At 49.0% G+C, this 20696-nt stretch overlaps 1 protein-coding gene across 2 annotated transcripts in view; it reads right to left on the minus strand.

Moving 5' to 3' along the window:
* CDH1 (cadherin 1) overlaps positions 1-20696 on the minus strand; it is a 92817-nt gene that overhangs the window by 61263 nt on the left and 10858 nt on the right. The window contains exons 1-2 of one of the 2 annotated variants that reach the window (XM_081215236.1): positions 20379-20611; positions 19366-19480 (exon numbers count right to left, since the gene is read on the minus strand). The exons of the other annotated variant lie outside the window; for it this stretch is intronic. Of the exons in view, the coding sequence (XP_081071362.1) occupies positions 19366-19480; positions 20379-20426 (163 nt within the window). The 5' untranslated portion in view covers positions 20427-20611. Of the gene's footprint in view, positions 1-19365; positions 19481-20378; positions 20612-20696 lie in introns of those variants that run through there. 2 annotated transcript variants of the gene reach the window in all.

Here is a 20696-nt window from a genome sequence, read left to right on the forward strand (position 1 = left end):
AAAACCAAGTTAACTTGTCAAGTCATCCACCTGCTTGAACTATCCAGGCTGCCCTGCTTGCTCTGGCAGCCTGGATCGCTGAGATCATGGATACGGAAGATGCTCAGTGACTATCTGAATGGAAGAATGAATAATGAGTGGATGGTTGGATGCATAAATGATAGTGAGGGAGGGAGGGAGGGAGGAAGACCGAGCCCCTTGGCCATCCAAGCTCTCCTCTCCAAATACACAGGAATTCTTCCTCCACCAGTTTTTGCTGTTTGTCAGACATCTTGCATATTTTGCTCATATTTGCTTCTCCAAGAACACACGGGGAGTTTGTAGCCCTCAAGGTTAATTTCCCTTCACTCCTGCCTCAAGGACCTGGAACGGGTTCCGACTTCAGACTGATTCTTCTGCACAGAGACAAGGCAGAAAAATCCTCTTTCGAGGATTTCCTCCTCTTTGGGGGAAACCTGAATGGCTCAAAATATGATGAAAGCTGTTGACTCTAGGCCAAAAAATGCTCACACACACCCTCATCTTGTCTATAGCTTTGGGTGGGTGCTTTGGGTGGGTTTATAGACCCCCCTCACCACCACCACCAAGAATCATTTGGCGAGTGTGTTTCAGGGGAAAAATCCCCCATGTCTCCCTTAGACTTCTTCATCTCTGGAGGGAAGGACCCGCAAAGTCTGTTCTTTTAAGTCTTGTGGGTGAGCCTCACTCTAGCCCAGGTCTGAAGTGCAATCCTGTGACCCCCAGTTCAAGCACAGTAGGGTTTATTTAAAAATTCAGAGTCCTGGATACCACCCAGATTTATAAATTGGAATCTCTGAGGGGGTGAGACCCAGCAGTCTGCATTTTTAATTAGTTCCGCAGGTGGTTTTGAAGCTCGTTAGAAGACCGAGAACAGTTTCCCAGAAAGACAGTTGACACTCTAGGGCTGAAAGCCTGTAAACAATTGCTAATTAACTCATCAGCATTTCAAATGGCAGAGCCAGGGTGACCACATTCCAAGGAGTGGGGAAGGGGAGAGGGTGACACACCCCTGAATGTTTACACCCCCCTCCTAGGTCCCACAACCCTCTTCCAGTTCCCTCTCCCCTCCTCCGTGTTTTCCTCACCCCTCAGCCATTTCCTCAACTGCCCAGGCACCCTAGGTAATGCCTACCATTCCCTCTCTAAACCCCAGCCTCTCAGCGGTGCAATGGAAATGGGCCTGGGAGTCAAAAGGTTGTGGCCACAGCAGGATTACAGGTGCAAGCCCACCCCCAAGACTCCTCTCCCGCCCACCCAGCTTACTCGGCCTTTTTCCCCAGGGGGGTACCAACCACCTTCTAACATTCTATTCTGTTTGTTGTCCCCCCATGTCCCCCCTTCTAGAATGGACATTCTGCACAGAGGGTGGGGATTTTCACCTGTAGTCTCAGCTTCCCAAGGTCCAGTCTGAATGCCTGGCACAGGGCAGGCTCAAGAGGCAGGAAAGTTAAGTTTTGGGCTCAAGTGGCTGGTTGATGCTAAGCACTCAAAAAAGCAGCAGCTATCACCCTAATTTCCCTTCAACGTAAAAAGCAGGAATTGAACACTTTAAATTAAGCTGCTTTTTACAATTGATTTATCTTTAGGAAGCAAATAGCCATGGTGGGAGGGGGAGGATGAAACTTTTAAAGCTCCCATTATGGTTTAAAAGGATGACCAGAGGGAGAGCCATCTAAGCTCAGCTGAAAGTGGGGTTTTGGGGGTTTTTTTCAGAAGAGGAAGAGCAAAATCTGATGGAAAAAATAAGAGATCTAGGAATCTGGCTTCCTCGTCCACATTATGATGCACTACACCCCAAAGTCCCCAACAGATCGATAGGTCACCCCCATCCCCAGGGACGCTGCAGCCTCATTCTCCACAGCAAAGAGTCCCTTGAACAACTACTCATTGAGTGTCAACTACCTTCTAGGTGCCATGCTGAGGACACTTCACAGGGCATCCAGCCTGGTGGGTGGGAAGAAAGGAGAACTGAGGGAATCCCAACCTGAGAAGGTATTGGGAGGAGGGGGAATGTCCTGACCCAGGTCTCAGGAGCGGAAGATCAGGGAAGGCTTCTTGGAGGAAGCATCCACTGAGCTGGGCTTGAGAGAGGAGTTAGCCAGGCAGGGAGTACAAGAAAGTGTCCTGGTGGAGGTGGGAGAGAGCCTAGCTACTCTAAGGAGGGACCGACAGCACCATTAGAAATGTGAACCTGTGAGCAAGGCCACGCTGGCCCAAGTCGGGAGAGGCCCCAGGCCTCTGTGCTCAGCTACAGAGCCGGAGCAGTCAGAGGGCAGGGTCCAAGCAAGCTATTAACCACCAGCCTAATCCTCCCCATGGAAGGAGCCCCCTCAAACTACCCACTGAGTATTCCACTGCCCGGAATGGGGGTGGGAGGAGGTGTGTGGTGAAGAGACAGAACTGGCAGGACGTGGGGGGTGGATCTGGACTGAAGGGAAGAGACAAGGCCCTCCGCACTGACCACCTGCCCCTACCCTTGCCCTCCTCCCATCACCCCTGCCCCGGATCCCTGGAACTCTTGCACACAGGCCTCCTGGCTCTCCCACTCTGCCTCAGGCCTCTGCCTGCTGCTCCCTGGGTCTGGAACACCCTTACCCACATACATCCTTATCCTTCACTTCGCTTGGATCTTTGCTCAAATGTCCCCTTCAGTGAGGCCCTCTCAGGCCACCCCACCCGCTTCCCAGCAACTCCTCACTCAGAGTCGTTCTAAATATTTGTCGCCACCCAACACCCTAAATGTTTCATGTATTTACGTTTCTTGCCTGTTCCCATCAACACACTAGAATACAAACTCCACATGGAAAGAGATCCGTATGTGTCTGGTTCCCTGCTGCATCCTCAGTCCTGGAACGGTGCTTGGTACATAATAGCTATCACTATTTATTCAATGAGTGAATGAACAAACGAACAAATGAATGGCAAAGAACAGGTGGTGCCATTTGCTGAGATGGGAAGCAAGGCTGGGGATGGAGTAGTGGATTTTGGATAAGCATTTGGGGTGGCTGAGGGACAGCCAGGTGGGGAGGCCCCAAGTCTGAAGCACCAGGCCGGACCATGCTGGCCCGAGGGCCGCATGGATGGGGCAGCTCATTTCTGGTTCTCCACGGCCACTCCAGATGGCCCTAGCAGGGCCTGGGACTGACTCCGTCCAGTGGCCCCAGGGCAGACAGAGGGAGAAGGACCTGCTGCTCCTGTTCCCCGGGTTCTCCAAGCTTGCCTGGGTCTCTGCCCGCAGGGCCCCAGCAGCCAGCCAGCAGGAGACACATTATACAGTCCTTCTATGGCCCTGGTAGGCCCTGTCAGCCTCAGAAGGCCAGGCCAGAATAGCCATGGTGCTGGTGGCGGGAGGGGGTTTCCTCGTAGCCCCACACTCTCCTGGTAGCCTCCAGGGCGGGAAGCTCAGTTTCACCTCAGCTACCTGCGTCACCGTTCAAACATCCCCTCTGTCATATTTCTGGCCCCCAGAATCTGCATGGGAGGTCCCTCCCCACCCACCTCGGCTTCTGGCATATCATCCCCGCCCAACACCCCAGACCCGGCTCCCCTCCGCCAGCTGCTCCAGCCCACACAGGTCTTCCCCCACCTGGGTTCTGAATGCGCCCATTGTCTGATAACTTGGCATCCCAGCGTTTTGATGCTCCTCCCCTCATTTCCAAACCCCTCACCCCTCGCCTGTCTCCAAGCCCCTCGGGACAGGAGAAACCTCGTGACTTGACACAGAGGACACAATAGGCACTCAAACACTGTACTAAGGGAACTTGGTCGGCTTCTGTGCTAGTAGAAACACCTTTCTGAGGTTAGAGGGAATGAGGGGGGAAAAACTCCATGGACTAACGTGCAAAATTTTCCAGGGCATATTGTAAAGGAGAGGTGGGAGATGGTTACGTATTACACTGTCATTTGTGGAAAACTCCAGTTTTTCAAAAACCCACAAATATGGGCACACATGTTCTGTAAACGCTTAGAAAAATGTCTGGGAGGATGCATGCCAAATCGCTAATGTCGGCCACCTGAGAAGGGGAGGGTGTTTGAATTTTCACTTACAGATCATTATTCAGATTTTCCTTGAATGATTTGTTTAAGCTTTGTAACAGAGAATTTCAAACATATCTCAAAGTAGAGAAAATAGTATGATGAGCCCCACGTACCAACAACATGACGCACAGTGGTCATATTACATTTACACCCCCATCCCAGACCCCTTATCTTTCCATCTGTAAATAATATGTCCCTGTGTATCTCCATCGATCAAGACTCCTCCCTCCTTTAAAAAAAAAAAAAAAAACCAATCCATTACTCCCATCGTGACATTTCTTAAAAACAAAATACTTTCCCTCACATCCAGCTTGGTAGGGAGGTCAAGCAAGCTCTGGCATTCCTGCAAGTTAACTGGGTTACCCTCCGCCCCGTGCCCCTGCCCCGGCCCCAAAGTGAAAAGGAAGAAACTTTCCGTGGCAGTTTAGAAAATAAAAAAATGACTAATTAAAAAGAACCTACGAAGCTCTGAAATGGTTGCTTGCAAACGTTAGTCTCTGGACACAGTTCACCGTTCAGATTTTAAACGGAGCCCAAAGTGTCCAGGAACACCCCTTTAGTCTGTGTTTCCAAAGGAGCAGGCAGGATCTCCAAGCTTTTTACCCAAAGGGCTAAAACTGGTAAAGGATTTTGGGGGGCTGCATGGGGGATCCAGAGGTTCCTTTCTAGGCCAAAGTGAAGACTCTGGAATGCAGATATTCTCAGAAAGGGAGCTGCTGAGCTCAGGGAGGGGTAAAAGCAGGCCAGGCTGCGAGGCATGGCTTTTCCATCCCACTGTCACTGTCACCAGCCATGACCCTGGATCAGCCAATAACTTCCAGAGGCTTTGGTTTTATTATTTGAAGATGGAACAGTCAGAGCACCTACCTCACAGTTTGGTGCAGGGATTAAATAATGAGATCCTACCTGAATACCTTGAGTACTCAATAAATGGGTGTGATCAAATTATGGTTCCTGTTTAATCACAATAGTATTATTATTCTAATTCTGACACCTATCAGCTGTGTGACTCTGGGCCAGTCACTTAACCTCGCTGAACTGGCCAATTCATGTATAAACTAAGAAACTAGATGACTCTTAAAGCCTCTTCTAATTCTGCCCCCAAAGAATGGATTTCTTTTTCAAAGAATGGATTTTTATGAATGAATCCAACACTAGCTGTTCTTTCTCATCTAAGAAAACAAATAAAAAATGATGAAGCATGGATTTTTTTAAAACATATTCTTTCACTGTGAGTTTAATGCTAAGCAATTCCAACTCTTCCTCTAGGGGGAGGGCCTATGAGGGTTTACAGAGACCTTGGAATTCCCTGCATGGAACAGGGCTGCAGCAGCAAGGGAGTGAGGTGGAGCAGGCAAGATGCTCCCGGTGTGACCACAGGTGCTTTTGGTGTCAGAATCAGGAAAGGGCTGTCAGTCTTCAGAAATGCACTCCCTGTGCTTCAAACCAACCTCAGAAGTCTTACCCTAGTCCCTCCTGCTGCAATTTCTGCCCCTCGTTTCCTTTTACTCCATTCTCCATGGGACCACGTGGAGGAGACCCTCTGCAAGTATTTAAAAGCAGACTAACTGGTTCTCAGCTTTCTCAGAGGCCAAATCCCAGCCCAGGGAGGCTTAAGGATGCTGGCGCATGGGGAAAGAACAGAATTACTGAACTATTGATGGGCACAGCAGGAGGCTGGGCAAGGACCCCTGAAAGAGTAAACACATCAGTTTTGGTGAGAGAAGGTGTCTGTGATTTGATACCAATGCTGACCCTATTTCATGCATCATCAGGAAACCCTGAAAACCAAGCGCACCTCTCCAATGCCCAGGACTGGCTGTGGGAGGAATCTGTCTTCTGTGATCGGTAACAATCCCAGAGGCCAGAGATCTCCATGTCACAGGCCCTCCTGCTTACACCATCTAAAACACTCTTGACATTGCTTGTAACAGTGAAAAAATAGAAACATCCAGTATCCATCAATAGGGGACTGACTATACAGTAGAACACTATACAGCAGTTATAAATGAGCAAAAACTCCAAGATATATCAAGCCAAGAAAATAAGTGCAGAACAGTGTGTTAAAAAGGGGGTGGGGTAGGGAGCAATAAGAATCTACACATACCTAACTCAAAAATATGGGAGGGCTTCCCTGGTGGCGCAGTGGTTGAGAATCTGCCTGCTAATGCAGGGGACACGGGTTCGAGCCCTGGTCTGGGAAGATCCCACATGCTGCGGAGCAACTAGGCCCGTGAGCCACAACTACTGAGCCTGCGTGTCTGGAGCCTGTGCTCCGCAACAAGAGAGGCCGCGATAGTGAGAGGCCCGCGCACCGGGATGAAGAGTGGCCCCCGCTTGCCACAACTAGAGAAAGCCCTCGCACAGAAACGAAGACCCAACACAGCCAAAAATAAATAAATAAACAAATGTGGGGTTTAAAAAAAAAAAGGGAAAAAATATAAAATAACAATGGGTTATGAAAGGGATCTGAGAGCAGTTGGAATTCATAGAAAAGCACCAGCCAGGTACAGGTACACTGGTGGTGGCATAAGCGTTGGGGTCAGAACAGGGTTCAAATCCCTGCCTGCCATTTCCTAGCTTAGTGGCCTTGGGCAAGTCACTAACTCTCTCCGAGTCTCAGTCTCCTCCTCTGTAAACTGAAGGTAATACTAGAATCAAGTTCATAGGACAGTTGAGCCCCATAGGTGTGACTATCAATCAGTGCAGTCACTTGGTGATGGTCTGCCTACCTGGACAGCAGCACGTGACCTGTGGACACACAATTTGCATTTGAAGCAAAGTGATGAGGGGATGTAGCCCTTCTAATCCTTAGTTCTCTCTGGCTCCTTCCATTCTTAAGCACTTACACATTTTTTTTTAACCCCCTTGACACAAGACTAAAGCAGAAACGTCTAATAATAAAAACTCAATACTTAAAGAGTGTTTGCTATGTGCCAGGCACTGAAAGCACTTTATGTCCGTTAACTCACTGAATTTTCATCACAACCCTGTGAAATAGGAACTACAATTTTATCTCCTCTTTACAAGTGAGGGGACTGAGGCACAGAAAGGTTAAGTCACTCAAGGCAAGAGTTGAGTCAGGATTTGAAGCCAGGCGAACCTGTTTCTCATAATACCCTCCCCAATTCATCTTCACTCTCGGAGGCTTAGGGAGGCTGATTCCTTCATTTCACAGGTTAAAAGAGAAATAAATGCTGAAGATTAAAGCTACAACCTTGACATCAAATCTCTGTTGAAACTAGGAGTAAAACCTCACACCTGGTAAGTGATGTACAGTTTCCTAGGCTGAACAGCCTTCCCAGGTATTTAATTCCCAAAGTCTTAAGTACTCCCTCGGCTCAGGCAAGAGGATTAGCAGGGGAAAAAAAACAAAAAAGATAGAAAGAAAGAGAAATCATAACTAAAAATTCCAAAGTCCAAAGAAAAATCAGCACAATTTACATGGAAGTTTCAAAATCAAAGACTCTGACGAGCTCTGAAACACCCATCTGCAAGGCATAGATGAGCATTTCTTTATAAATGCAGACTTGAAAAGGCAAAAGGTACAGGAAGTACACCCACAAATTCTCATTTCTCCAGAGAGTTTAGTCATGATTACTAGCCCAGGAGGTGGGGTGGGAATGAAACCAACCACATGACCCTAACCAAGCAGCTGTTAAACCCAGTCATTCCTGCAAGACCACGGGCTTCTTGTTAAGAGTGCAAAGATCTAGGGCCAGTATCTCCCGGGATCTGAGTAAGAGCAGGCACCTAAAGTACCTGTGACCATGAGAGGGTGATGTCACAGAGTTGATTCAACCTCTGATACTGATAACTTCACCAGGATGGCAGTGATTCAGGGCCCCGTCCCACCTGTCAATAGGGCCCAGGCTATTGTCCCAAGCTGACTCAAGTGATGACGTTCTCTATGGAAAAGCCACAACTTTTCCACAAACAAGTTGGTCAAATCATTCCCTTTCAAAGACTCCCACACAACTGTGATGAAGAATTTGTGGGGGAAGAAGTTTGCCGTCTGAAAATCCTCATACTGAAACCAGGCTTCATTCTAACTAGCAGGTCCTGGGACACTGGTATCATGTAACGCTTTGGCCACGCCGCCCCAAAAACATTCTGCCAGAGAAGTCTCATCCCTCTGCCATGAGGAAGTTAAGAAAACTAGACATAAAGCCATACTCCTCTTGGGCAACAGGCCAAGGGGAGGGGTAGCTTGGAAAGAACACTGGATTCTGGTTTGAATCCAATACCCTTTAAAGGAGATGTGGTAACAATTAGCTCTCAGGCTTATTCTAGAAAAATGCCTGCCCAGAGTATTGTCTTTAAATGGCACCAAGGGACTTCCCTGGTGGTCTAGTGGTTAAGAATCCGTCCACCAATGCAGGGGACATGGGTTCAATCCCTGGTGTGGGAAGATCCCACGTGCCACGGAGCGACTAAGCCTGTGCGCCACAACTACTGAGCCCACGTGCCACAACTACTGAGCCCGTACACCACGACTACTGAAGCCAGCACCCTCTAGGGCTCACGCACCACAACTACTGAGCCCGTGTGCTGCAACTACTGAAGCCCACGCGCCTGGAGCCCGTGCTCTGCAACAAGAGAAGCCACAGCAATGAGAAGCCTGTGCACAGCAATGAAGAGTAGCCCCTGCTCGCCACAACTAGAGAAAGCCTGTGCGCAGCTATGAAGACCCAGCGCAGCCATAAATTAATTTTTTTAAATGGCACCAATATGGACTTAAAGAATGTGGGAAGTCCAGCTCTCTCAAGAAACAGCCCAATCCTAATTACCAATCAAGCATCTCACTTCTTCAGGTCTTTACACAAATGTCATTCTTCTCAGTGACAACCTCTCTCCAATCCCTCCAGCCCCCAAATCCCTCCACCCCAACACACATAATTCTTATCACCCTTCCTGCAGTATTTTCTTTCCCTTCCATAGATCACCATCCAATTGTCTCCTCCTGTCTCCTCCAATTAGAAGGGAAGGAAGTCCAAGAGGACAGGGATTTTGTCTTTTGTTCCGTTACATCCCCAACACCTAGCGCAGTGCTAGGCAGGTGCCCAGCAAATTTATTCCTTGAACAAACAAATGTCTCCATTGTCCCAAGGGACTCCTCTCCCCGAGACATTCAGAGCAGGAACTATCCATCGCCTTCACCTGGCTGCTCACAGACCATCTGGTTAGTTGGCTTTTCTTGCGGTAAAGAGCACAGACTTTGGGGTCCAACAGCCACTGAACATGCGGCCAGGCTCTCCCACTCCCTGTCCTAGTGAACTGCACTCTCTCACGCAGCTACTCAGGGTCTGTCAATTCTCAGTGGTTTTGTGAGGTGTAAGGGAGAGAGATAGCATCTGGGAAGAGTTCTGGACACATAGTACGTACTAGTACTATCTGTACAATGTTGCTTAGGATAAGAAGAGATGATGAAACATTTTTTTTAGTATGTCTCAAATATTGCATGGGACATACTGATACTAAAAAATCAGTCATTGTTTACCTGAAATTCAAATGTAACTGGGCATCCTGTATTTTTTTTTTCCATTTGCAGATAGTGGCCACTTTAATTTGAGCAATGATTGATACAAACCATATGAAGGCAAATAAAGCATCCTGTAGTTTTGATGTTCAATCTGGCAACTCTTCCCATTAGGCATTATATTGCTGAAGGCGAAGTGATGCATCTTACATAAAGATTTATAAGATACTACCCTATAATACTCTCTCAGTGAATATTTATTGATCAGATGAATTTTGGAGCTGTGAGATTTTTGTCTTGGCCATGAGATGATTGAGTTAGCCGTAGATTACTGTCACCGAGTTTTTTGCGTCTCTTTACGAGCTCCCTTCAGGTTCCTGCGCATTGCCAAAAACTGGAAGAATGGAAACTGGGTCTTGAACAATTAATGGGCCTGAAGGATGCTGCCGATACCCAGGAGAAAGGTGTTGGGTGTATCTGGAAGCCTTGCTCAAGGAAGGTGTCACCAGACAATAGGAAACCAAACAGATGGCCCTGGCGGCTCAGATCTCTGTTTAGATTTTGATCTGGTGCTTCCTTACACCAAGAAGTGTGGGGCAGAAATGGCTCATCTGACCTTTACACTCTAGACTGCAAGCTGTTTTGTGACAAGACAATGAGGTAAGGTTACACCAGCAGTGTGCAGGGCTCAGAGAAACTGGGGAGTGCCAAGTGGAGACACATGCCCTGAGAACATCCCCTTCTCCTTGTGTCCTTTCTGTGGCTGGTACTGAGAAAGTTCCCTCTTTTCTTTAAAACAGAAAGCACAACAACACCTGAAACTAGTATATGTCAATTAGATCTCATTTTATTTTTTGGAAAAAGGCACAGTGGAATAACTTCTAAAAGCAAAAGATATGTACAGACCTATATATACACTCTGAAACCTCATTCCTTCATTCAACAAATAGTTACTGACACCTACTATGGGCCAGGAACAGTTCCAGGTGCAATACAGCCCGTGAACTCAACAAGACAAAAGCCCCTGGCCTCCTGGAGTTTTTCTGTTGTTTGCTTTATGTTTTTAATATTTACTTATTTATTTGGCTGTGTTGGGTCTTAGTTGCGACACGTGGGATATTAGTTGCAGCATGAGGGATCTAATTTCCTGACCAGGGATCGAACCTGGGCCCCCTGCAATGGGAGCATGGAGTCTTAACCACTGGACCACCAGGGGAGTCCCCCTCTTGGAGCTTTTGTTCTAGTGGGAGGAGAAAGACAATAGACAGGTGAAATACATGTTAGATGGTGAGAAGAGCTACAGAGGAAAACAAAGCAAAGAAGGGGGAAAGGGTTATTGCCTCAAATAGGGTGTTCAAGAAAGACCTCATTGAGAGGGTGACACTTGAGCAGAGACGTGAAGACATAAAGGAGTGAGCCATGCAGGTAGCAGGGGGAAACTATTATTGACACAGGTAATAGCCAGTGCAAAGGCCCTGCGGTAGAAATGTGCCTGATGTGTTCTAAGTACAGTCAGGACAAGAGGTAAGGGGTGGAGGTGGGCGGGGAAGCAGATCATGGAAGGCTTGTAAGTCATAGAAAACACTGGCTTTCGTTCTGTGTGAAATGGGAAACCACTGGCAGATTTTGAGTAGGAGTGATGCTTTCTAACTTAAATTTTAAAAACCATCACTGACTGCTGAGTGGAGAAAAGACTGTTGGCAGAGGGGCAGAGGAAGCAAGAAGACCAGAAAGGAGGCTGTTGCAACATCGAGGTGAAGACACTCAAAAAGGTCTTTTGGGAAAACTCTCCTGGGAGTCTGAGTGCCAAACCACACAAACAGGTGTTCTTCTTAGCCTTCAACTTGCCCAGGTATCATAAATCTGAAAGGGGATTGTTACAAGCTCTTCTAATTACAAAGCCCATTAATTATTATCTAGACCTTGGCCAGTTAACCACGGGGTCCTGTGCTGGCCACCATTTATGATTTTCCTCATGGGAACAGGTTCAACTCTTCAGGCCGCCCCCAGAAGTTCCCAGCAGTAACATCTGAGCTCACAGGGATCTGGGCACGCTCCCTCTATTCCCAGTGTGGACAGATCCACAGCCAGACCTCTGCCTGGTGCCCATACCTTGAGCTGGTCCCACTTGGAACATGAGTTTGTTTAGGACAGGTTCCCTCCCAACCCACCTTGAATGCCAGTATTATTGCATTTTCAGAGACTCAGAAAGTCGAAAAGAAGAAAGTAAAAGAAGTGCAGTTCACCTAGCATTTTTAGGAAGTGAAAGTCAAACGGGACAGAGGCTGAAAATGGCTCAGAGGAGAAAGACAAAAGAGGTCCTTCAGAGGTAAAAAAAAAAAAAAAAAAAAAAAAAAGCCTGAATTCTAGCAACACAATTAAAAGTAGCAAGATGCAAAAGGTGTAAAGACCTCTTTTCCAAAGGGCAGGAGGAACTCGCCTTAGAAAGGTGAATTAGTTTCACTGGAGATGCAGTTTGGCAAAGAGGCAGTCGAGGGCGTGGGAAAGGGCACGGGTTTTAGAAGACAGAAGTCCAGCTCTGCCACTACCTGGCTGGGCGACCTCAGACAAGTTGTCCAACTTCTGAGTCTGTAGGAGATAATGACAGTTCCCGTCTTGGGCCACCGTGAGGCTTAACCAAGCTGTCAGGTCTGTGAGGACCCACTTTTGCAGGCCCCACTCCTGACACTGGTTAGAAACAAATACTTGTATTTTTATTTGTTGGCCGCCTCCAAATAAATACTCTCAGCATAGCCCTTCCATTACGTTCTCCTCCAGTGTGTGGGGAACCTGTAAAACCTCTGCATCTACTGACACAAGACTAAGGAAAAAAGACCACTGTCCTATACAAATTCCTACTGAAACTGGTGCCTGCTATTCTCTCAAGCTCCAGACCTGAAATTCCCAAATACCCTCATGATGATGCCACTTCTGGGTCCTTCAAACTTAACACTTTCCTAACCAAGAATAAATTTTCCTTCCCCAACTTGCTCCGACTTTCTCCTCTATTCCCAGCAAAGGATGTCCTCTCATTCACCAAGATCCAGGGGGTAAAACTGAGCAGTCCTCGCATCCTCTGAATATTTTCCCACCCCAGGGACATTCTCCAGCATATTGGAATTAGCCACTGAGGGAAGGGGGGTCTCAGAGAATTTCTGGAATCTCCCTGAGGGCCCCCAGCACTGGCTGCTTCTCTGGGCACCCCCTCATCTCCACCCCGTCTGCTCTAATTTGCGCCCGCAGAGCTCTCCCTCACCGGCACGGCAGGTCGACCGGCCTTATCCCTCCCTGATCAAGGGTGCCCTTGGATCCTTGGCCTCAGGATGGGCAACCAGATGTCCACACCCTGGCTGGCACTGGGTATTTATTCATCAAACATTCCTGATCTCGCCACTGGAGTCGTCCAGGACGATGAATCAGGTGGCAGCAGACTCCTGGGGAGCTTTTAAAAATGCCATGTCAGAACCCCACCTTCAGAGACTGCAGCTCAGTGAATTTTCAGGAGGTTTTTGAAGTGCTCCAGGTGATTTGATGCTTAGCCATGTGGGTAAACCATGGTCTCAGAGGCCGGGGCGGAGCGTTTTTTGGCAATGGGGAAAAGACAGGCACCCTTAAGCCATGTGTATTATGAAATGTTTAAAAACCAAGCCAAAGCTGCCAGGTTCAAGGTCACCCTGATTTCCTGCACCCCCCTACCCGGACCCAGTTGTACCATACCCACTCCTCCCACCCCAATTCTGAATAATATTCATGGGCAAGTCCACAGACAACCCCACTCCAGCCCTTCCCAAGCACAGTGCACAGTGGCAAGCAAGAAAACACCGCAGCATTTCCTTTCCTAGCAAAGGGCACTTTGGTCTAGTCACTGTTTGCTGTTTGCAGAGCAGTGTTTGCTTTAACACAGAAACAGGGAGAGTGAGGAAACTGGTTTGGCTGGTTTGCCGGGTGGGAGAGAGCACAGGGAAACGTTTGAACCAAAGGTAAAACAAGGGAGAGTCTCAAACAGAAGGCACCAAATACTCCAGGGGCTTTAATATGTAATATTCATTGGGCACTTAATACACACTGTGACATGGGTACTATTATGCCCATTTTACAGAGGGGGAATCTAAGGCTTAGAAAGTCCTTGGCCAATGTCCCTCAGCTGGCAACGGGCATTACCTGGATTTCAATCTAGGCAGTCTGACTCAAGAACCTTCTAAATGTTCTTGGGCCTTGGGAGGTGGGGGAGTGGAGGACCGAGGTAGATACAGGAAGGAAAGGGAAGAGGAAAAATGCAGAAAGAGGGGGCTTAAAACGCTCCCAACAGTAACAAGCAAAAGCTGAAGCATATAAAAGGAAAACTTACAACAGTAAGAGAGGAGAGGGAGGGGAGAGGGAGGGGAGAGGGAGGGGAGAGGGAGGGGAGAGGGAGGGAGAGAGAGACACCACAATTTTTTTAAAATGGACCAAAGACAAAAACACTTTAAAATGTCTAACTGCTCTTCCATTTCCAGAATCGGGTTTGAGGTCTCCCCTCTCTGCCCTCCGTGGCTTTCAGAGGGAAGCACTAAGTACACTGTATCCCTGGGACACACTTATCACTATAGTCTGGCTTCAAGAGCCACTGGCTGGGCATGCAGCCTTCACAAGCATCTTAGAAAGTTCTAACAGACGCAGCTCTCCCTGCCAATTACAATCAGCGTTGAGCGCTGGCCCGAGGCCACAGTTTGAGAGGAAGAAAATAAGCCAAGGTATGAGGTAGTAAATGTTCATTCATTCATTCATTTGTTGAAAATAATATGAGTGCCTTCTCTGTCCGTAAGAAATATGAGCCACCATTTAATGACTCTTTCCTGTTTCCTTAACATCCTTCTCACTCACTTTATGTTCAGCCCACATCGGCTTTATTCATTACTGTAATCCCAGGGTCCAGCCCAGTGCTGACACTCAATAGGCACTCAACTCAACTCGTGTGTTGACAAGAGAATCCAAACGAATAAACAAATATGCATATTTAATCCTCACAACAAACCTCTAAGTATTATTGCCCACCCCACCCCCCCAATTTTACAGACGGGAAACAGGCTCATAGAAGCAAAGTGATTTACCCAAGGTCACACAGCTAGTAGCTGAAATTCAAACCTGGTGTTTCATACTCATGGAACTATCCTGACCAGCCCTAGCCCATTCCCTTCCTTGAGAGCCTACAGCCCTGAAAGAAGATGGGGGTTGAGACAGAGTGGAAACCCAGAAAGTCTGGATTGTGATGGGTGTCTCTTAGGGATTTTTGGGTTTGGGCGGCTTCTGGGAGATGTGAGAGCTGATTGCTTCAGCATCTGGCTTATCTGGGGCTGCGCTTGGAAGGCTTAGAAGGAGCATTTCGGAGGAAAAGCCTCACCCAATAAAAGCCCCAGAAAGCAAACAGGGATTTCCATAAACACCTGGCAGAGGGGATAGGCAGGTCTAGAGGCCCCATACAGAAGCAGTAGGTGCCAGCCTTCCTTAGATGGCCTTGCAGGGCTCAGGAGTTTTTTGCCACTCCTTGTGCGACACAAAGTCAAGGGCAGGAGAATGACTCATTAGTCTCCTTCCCCAGGGAGATTTGCACCAACCCTTGACACAGATGTAACAAGGGAGTGATGTTTAGGAGTTGGAGGGGTGAGGGAGTGGGGATCCTATGACGTAAGGTGACCCCAAAGCAGGCTTCTGTATTTGTTTTTTAAAGCCTAGTTTAGGGACTTCTTTGGTGGCACAGTCGTTGAGAATCCACCTGCCAATGCAGGGGACACAGGTTCGATCCCTGGTCGGGGAGGATCCCACATGCCAAGGAGCAACTAAGCCCGTGTGCCGCAACTACTGAGCCCATGTGCCACAACTACTGAGCCCACGTGCCGCAACTACTGAAGCCCGCACGCCTAGAGCCCGTGCTCCGCAACAGGAGAAGCCACCGCAATGAGAAGCCCGCACACTGCTATGAAGAATAGCCCCCACTCACCGCAACTAGAGAAAGCCCGTGTGCAGAAACAAAGACCCAGTGCAGCCAAGGAAAAAAAAAAAAAACTTAAAAAGCAAAAAAATACTTTAAAGAGAAGCCACCTCAGTGAGAAGTCCCCGCACTGCAAGGAAGAGCAGCCCCCAGGGCAGCCCCCGCTCACCGCAACTAGAGAAAGCCTGCATGCAGCAACAAAGACCCAACACAGCCATTAAATACATAAATAGATAGATAAATAAATAAATAAATAAAGCCTACTTTAATTAGGGGGCCTGCATACTGTTTCCATCACCTTTCAGCACATCTTTTAGAAGGAGGAGGAAATGGGTGTATTTAATCCTTACAGCTGGACGCCTGTGAGCAAGGTCAATCCATCAAGCAATCAGAGCTCAAACCCAAAATATAAGCCCTGTTTGCCCAAGGTCAGGTGGAGGAGGAAGCAAAGCAAGGAAACCATCGGTTTGAAAGCCTGCCTGCTTTTTTTCCCACCCCTCAATCAACTGAAAGCTGAGTGCACAAGTATTATCCTGAGATTGAAAACTGTCTAACAGCCTGGGTTTTTCAAACCAGTTTGTGCTTAAACAAACAAACAAACAAAAAAAGAAAATAATCAGAAACTCTAAAGAACCAGTTGTGGTTTTGGTGTCATTTGTTTGTACATTCTCCATTCTAAAACATAGAGAGAAATCAAAGGAATAAATACAAAGCTGAGTGAGACTGTGAGGTTAGCCATCTCACAGGGCACAGGAACGACCCCAGAAAACCACCCCAAGATCCCCTAAGTTTAATCAAAACCCTATTTGTGACACTCTTCAGCCACCTGTGGACATAACGCAATAGGCTCCTTGTTCTCAGACTCCCATGCAGCAAATTCCCCACAGGGCCAAGGTTTAAACCTGGTGCTAATGTTGCATGCCTCCATCTTCCTGGACTGTCCCAAGAGAATGAGGTCACCTCCCTAAATCCTGGCTGCCTTTTTAAATCACAAAGCCAGTTCCCTGAGATCGCATATGTGATTTTACCAGAAGGGCACTTTCATCTGATTCCACATTGGAGTGGTAGGAGACCCCATAGTCCAAAAAGGCCAAAAAAATTAAATGTCAGGAAATCTGTTGATTGAGGCTGGGTATGTGGACATAAAGGGGACTGGAACCAGCCACACAAGCGGCTTCCAGGGGATACTTCTCCCACCAACACTACCAGCTATAGGCCCCTTCCACTTCGCACCAGGTCTGGCCCACCTCCATCACCACCAGCCCCCCTCAGGGTCCTGCCCTATCAACACCTCTGCTCTCCAGGGTACATAGAGAAGATGATGCCTATTTCACGATGGACACAAATTCCCCAAATACCCTCTTTCTTTTTTTTTTTGAGATTATTGAGAAGCGTAAAGAATGGGAGAAAGACCGGCTGTGGCTCCCTGAGCAGATCAAGAAATTGCCTTATGCTTCAGTCTCCTCATCTCAAAATAGAAATAACAATGGAACCCACCGTCACAAGGTTCAATGAGGTAAAAGATGTGAAGCACTTGTCCCAGAGTCTGGTTCAAAAGCGAATAGGAGGGGCTATTAATAATAATATTTATGTTATTATTAACATGTAATAATATTATTACTGGTCAGATACAAAAGCTTGGTGGTGGTGGTGGTGGGAATAAAAACTAGACTAACCCACCCTTGGTGCTACCAGATGCCTTGGTGAAGGAAAACAAAGTGACCAACACTTGTGTTGTAACACCTCATACACAGATGCACACACCATTTCTAACCCTTGCCCCGAATTCAAGGTTCAGTCAACTTTGCCTCCTCCCAGAAGCCAGACTTCACTGCCCACTGATACCCATCAGAACACCCCAGGGCACCCACACTCTGCCACCTAAGTGCCCATGTCCCACAATGCTCTCTAAGCAGGTCCTGGGACATTTCTTAGCAACCTGCTGGAGTGTGAAATACCAGGGGCAGGGATGAAGTATCCCTATATCTCCTCAATCACTCCTGGGGGCCCAGCAGAACATCAAGCAGAGACTGGCCGAGTAATGGTGGACCCACTGCAAAACCAGGCAGACAACACTTCCTTTCTGACCCAATAGAAAGCTCCACACACAACACAGACATGACTCAGAAAAGCAAATATGTGGGCTTCCCTGGTGGCGCAGTGGTTGAGAGTCCGCCTGCCAATGCTGGGGATACGGGTTCGTGCCCCGGTCTGGGAAGATCCCACATGCCGTGGAGCAGCCAGGCCCGTGAGCCATGGCTGCTGAGCCTGCGCGTCCGGAGCCTGTGCTCCACTACGGGAGAGGCCACAACAGTGAGAGGCCCGCGTACCGCAAAAAAAAAAAAAAAAAAAAAAAAAAAAAGAAAAACAAATATGTTTAATCAATCAAGCTTCAGCTTCTCTGTTTAAAAAAAAAAAGTCTCCTACTGTTGGAACAACTTTCAAAGTTCAAAAAAAATTTCAGACAACAGTATGATTGCTGTAGATTTTTCACATGGCCAAAGACTGGAAGAATAAACAGTGAATTGCCTTAGGGGAATTGTGGGTGATTCCTCATTTCAAAAAGTGTTTCTTTTATTGTTATGATACTTGCCCTATCAACGAAATCAAGAGGGAGGAGAAAGTCCTTTGGTAGGAAATAAGCACCTGGGAATCGGTGAAACCAGAAGAGAAACCAACATTCCCTTGCTCTCACTCCTGAGCAACAGTGAAGTGAAACAAAGCAAACTCTAGAATCCTGATTATCACAGTGATAAGACCCAGAGGCACACTGTGTCCGTTTTCATTCCCTGAGTCAGAGCTACCAGGTTTTTGAAAAACACACACACACAAACACACACCATTATTCCTTGGGGGAATGGTACCTGTATCAAAATGTTTTCATCTCTATGAGCAAAAGCCACAGTCTGGTGACTAAGAGAGGGCTCCTCAGTCATCCCAGAGATGTTGCAGAACGGGGCCTAGGAGTCAGAGCCTAGCTCAGATTCTTGCTCTGCTGAACCTGGGGCAAGTGGGCTCCACCCTCCTGAGCATTTCCTCATCTGTACTATGGGAATTACCACCCACCCCCACCCTCTTCCCACACATCAGGTTTTTGCAGCCTGAAATGATAGACTGTCTCAAAGTGGTCAGGATGGGCTTCCCTGGTGGTGCAGTGGCTAAGAATCCACCTGCCAATGCAGGGGACAGTGGTTCGAGCCCTGTCCCGGGAAGATCCCACAGGCCGCGGAGCAACTAAGCCGGTGCACCACAGCTACTGAGCCTGCGCTCTAGAGCCCACGTGCCACAACTACTGAGCCCACGTGCCACAACTACTGAGCCCACGTGCCACAACTACTAAAGCCCGCGCGCCTAGAGCCCGTGCTCTGCAACGAGAAGCCAGGACAATGAGAAGCCCACGCACCACAACAAAGAGTAGCCCCCGCTCGCCGCAACTAGAGAAGAGCCCTCGCGTAGCAGTGAAGACCCAATGCAGCCAAAAATTTTAAAAAGTAAAAAAATCAGTAGCCCTGGAAAAATTATGTGTGTGTGTGTATATGTATATATATATATATATATGTAGAGAGAGAGAGAGAGAGAGAGAGAGAGAAAGTGGTCAGGACAATATGAGACACACTGAAGGCCTCTAATAAGTGCCCCCCATAACTAAGTCAACCATACAAGATAGCCCCCTCAACCCCAACTGCTCTATCATGGCAAAAGTTTAGATCCCTGCATCTGTGTAAATTACAAAGGGGTGTCACCTGAGCCAGGGAAGAAGGGGCTCGCCCAGTGCAGCCCAGGGGCATGGGAGCGCAATTTCTCGGACCTTCCCACTCCCACCCCACCCCGCTCAGGGACAACTGCGGCGCGCCCTCACCTCTGCCCAGGACTCGGCCTCTCTCTAAGTGCAGCCGGGGCACGGTGAACGTGTAGCTCTCGGCGCCAAAGCCGGGATTGCAGAGCTCCGGCTCCTGGCAGAGCCACGATGAGACCTAGGGTAGGAGAAAGATATGGAACCCAGGTGACTTGAGAGGGTCCCCTCCCGCCCACACCGAAACCAACAGTGCCTCCCCTCCCTCGCTCCCGGCGCCAGGACTGTGGAAATGACCCACCCTCATGCCCATCCCCATCCCCCCCGGGCAGGCAGCCACGCCAAACTCTTTCATTCGGAAACCTGTGGCCGCCAAGCCCCCAGGACTTCCCAGGAGAGGCGGCTACTGGGTCACCTTCTCCAGACCTAGCACCCCTTTCCTTCCAGTCTCCTTTTTAATTTCATTGGAGGCATCTTTACGCTTCCAAATTCCACTTTCCCTACACCGGGAGAGCTCCCACTCTTAAGCCCAGTTCCTCAGACCGAGGGGCGTTCCAACCCCTTTTGACCCTACTTTCTTGTGCCGGGGACGTCCCCATACCTATTTACCGCCCTTTCTTTACAGGGCAGGTGCCTTCTTTATTGGTTCCCCTTTCCTTACCTCAGAGGTCGTTCCCACTACTCCCGGCTCCCCCCGGACTTGCACCAGGGCTCCCCTATCCCATACCCCGACGCCCACCCTACTCCATGCCCTCCGCTGCCCGCCCTTAGCTCACCCGGGTCCCCGGAGGCTGCAGTGAGGCGCGCCCCCCCACCTCAGGCATTTGCGGGAGGCAGTGGGCAAAGCCGCGCTCGCCCTTCACCCTCACCCGCTCCCTTCTCCGTGGAATCCAGAGCGCGGCGCAGTTTCCAGGCCATTCAGGCCCTTTGTACCCAAACTTTCTTGGAAGAAGAGGGACTGGGGATGACAGGAGAGAGAAAGGGACGACGAAAGAGAGGAAGGGGCTGGGGGCCGGGGTGCGGGGTGCGGTTGGTGGGTCCGGAGGGCGTCTCCTGCAAAGTCAGGGGACCCAACGTACCTGCAGCAGCAGCAGGAGCGCAGAGAGGCTGCGGCACGGAGGGCCCATGGCGGGCCGGGCGGGGGTCGAGTAGGGTCCGGCCGAGCTGGGCCAGGCTCGAGTCTGGCAGGACTTCCGCGAATTCACAGGTGCTTTGGGGTTCCGGACGCCACTGAGCTGGGCAGTGCCGCGGGAGCCAGGTGAGCCTCGACGGCCCCGCCTCCGGCACCACTGATTGGCTGAGGATGCACCTGCCCGGCCGCAGCCAATGAGCGGCGCGGCAAGGCCTCGGGCTTCCTCCGCTGGCTTGGGCGGACGCTCCGCCCCCGATCCCGCCCC

Source organism: Mesoplodon bidens (assembly GCF_964165515.1).
Source record: "Mesoplodon bidens genome assembly, chromosome: 18".
Lineage (NCBI taxonomy): Eukaryota > Metazoa > Chordata > Mammalia > Artiodactyla > Ziphiidae > Mesoplodon > Mesoplodon bidens.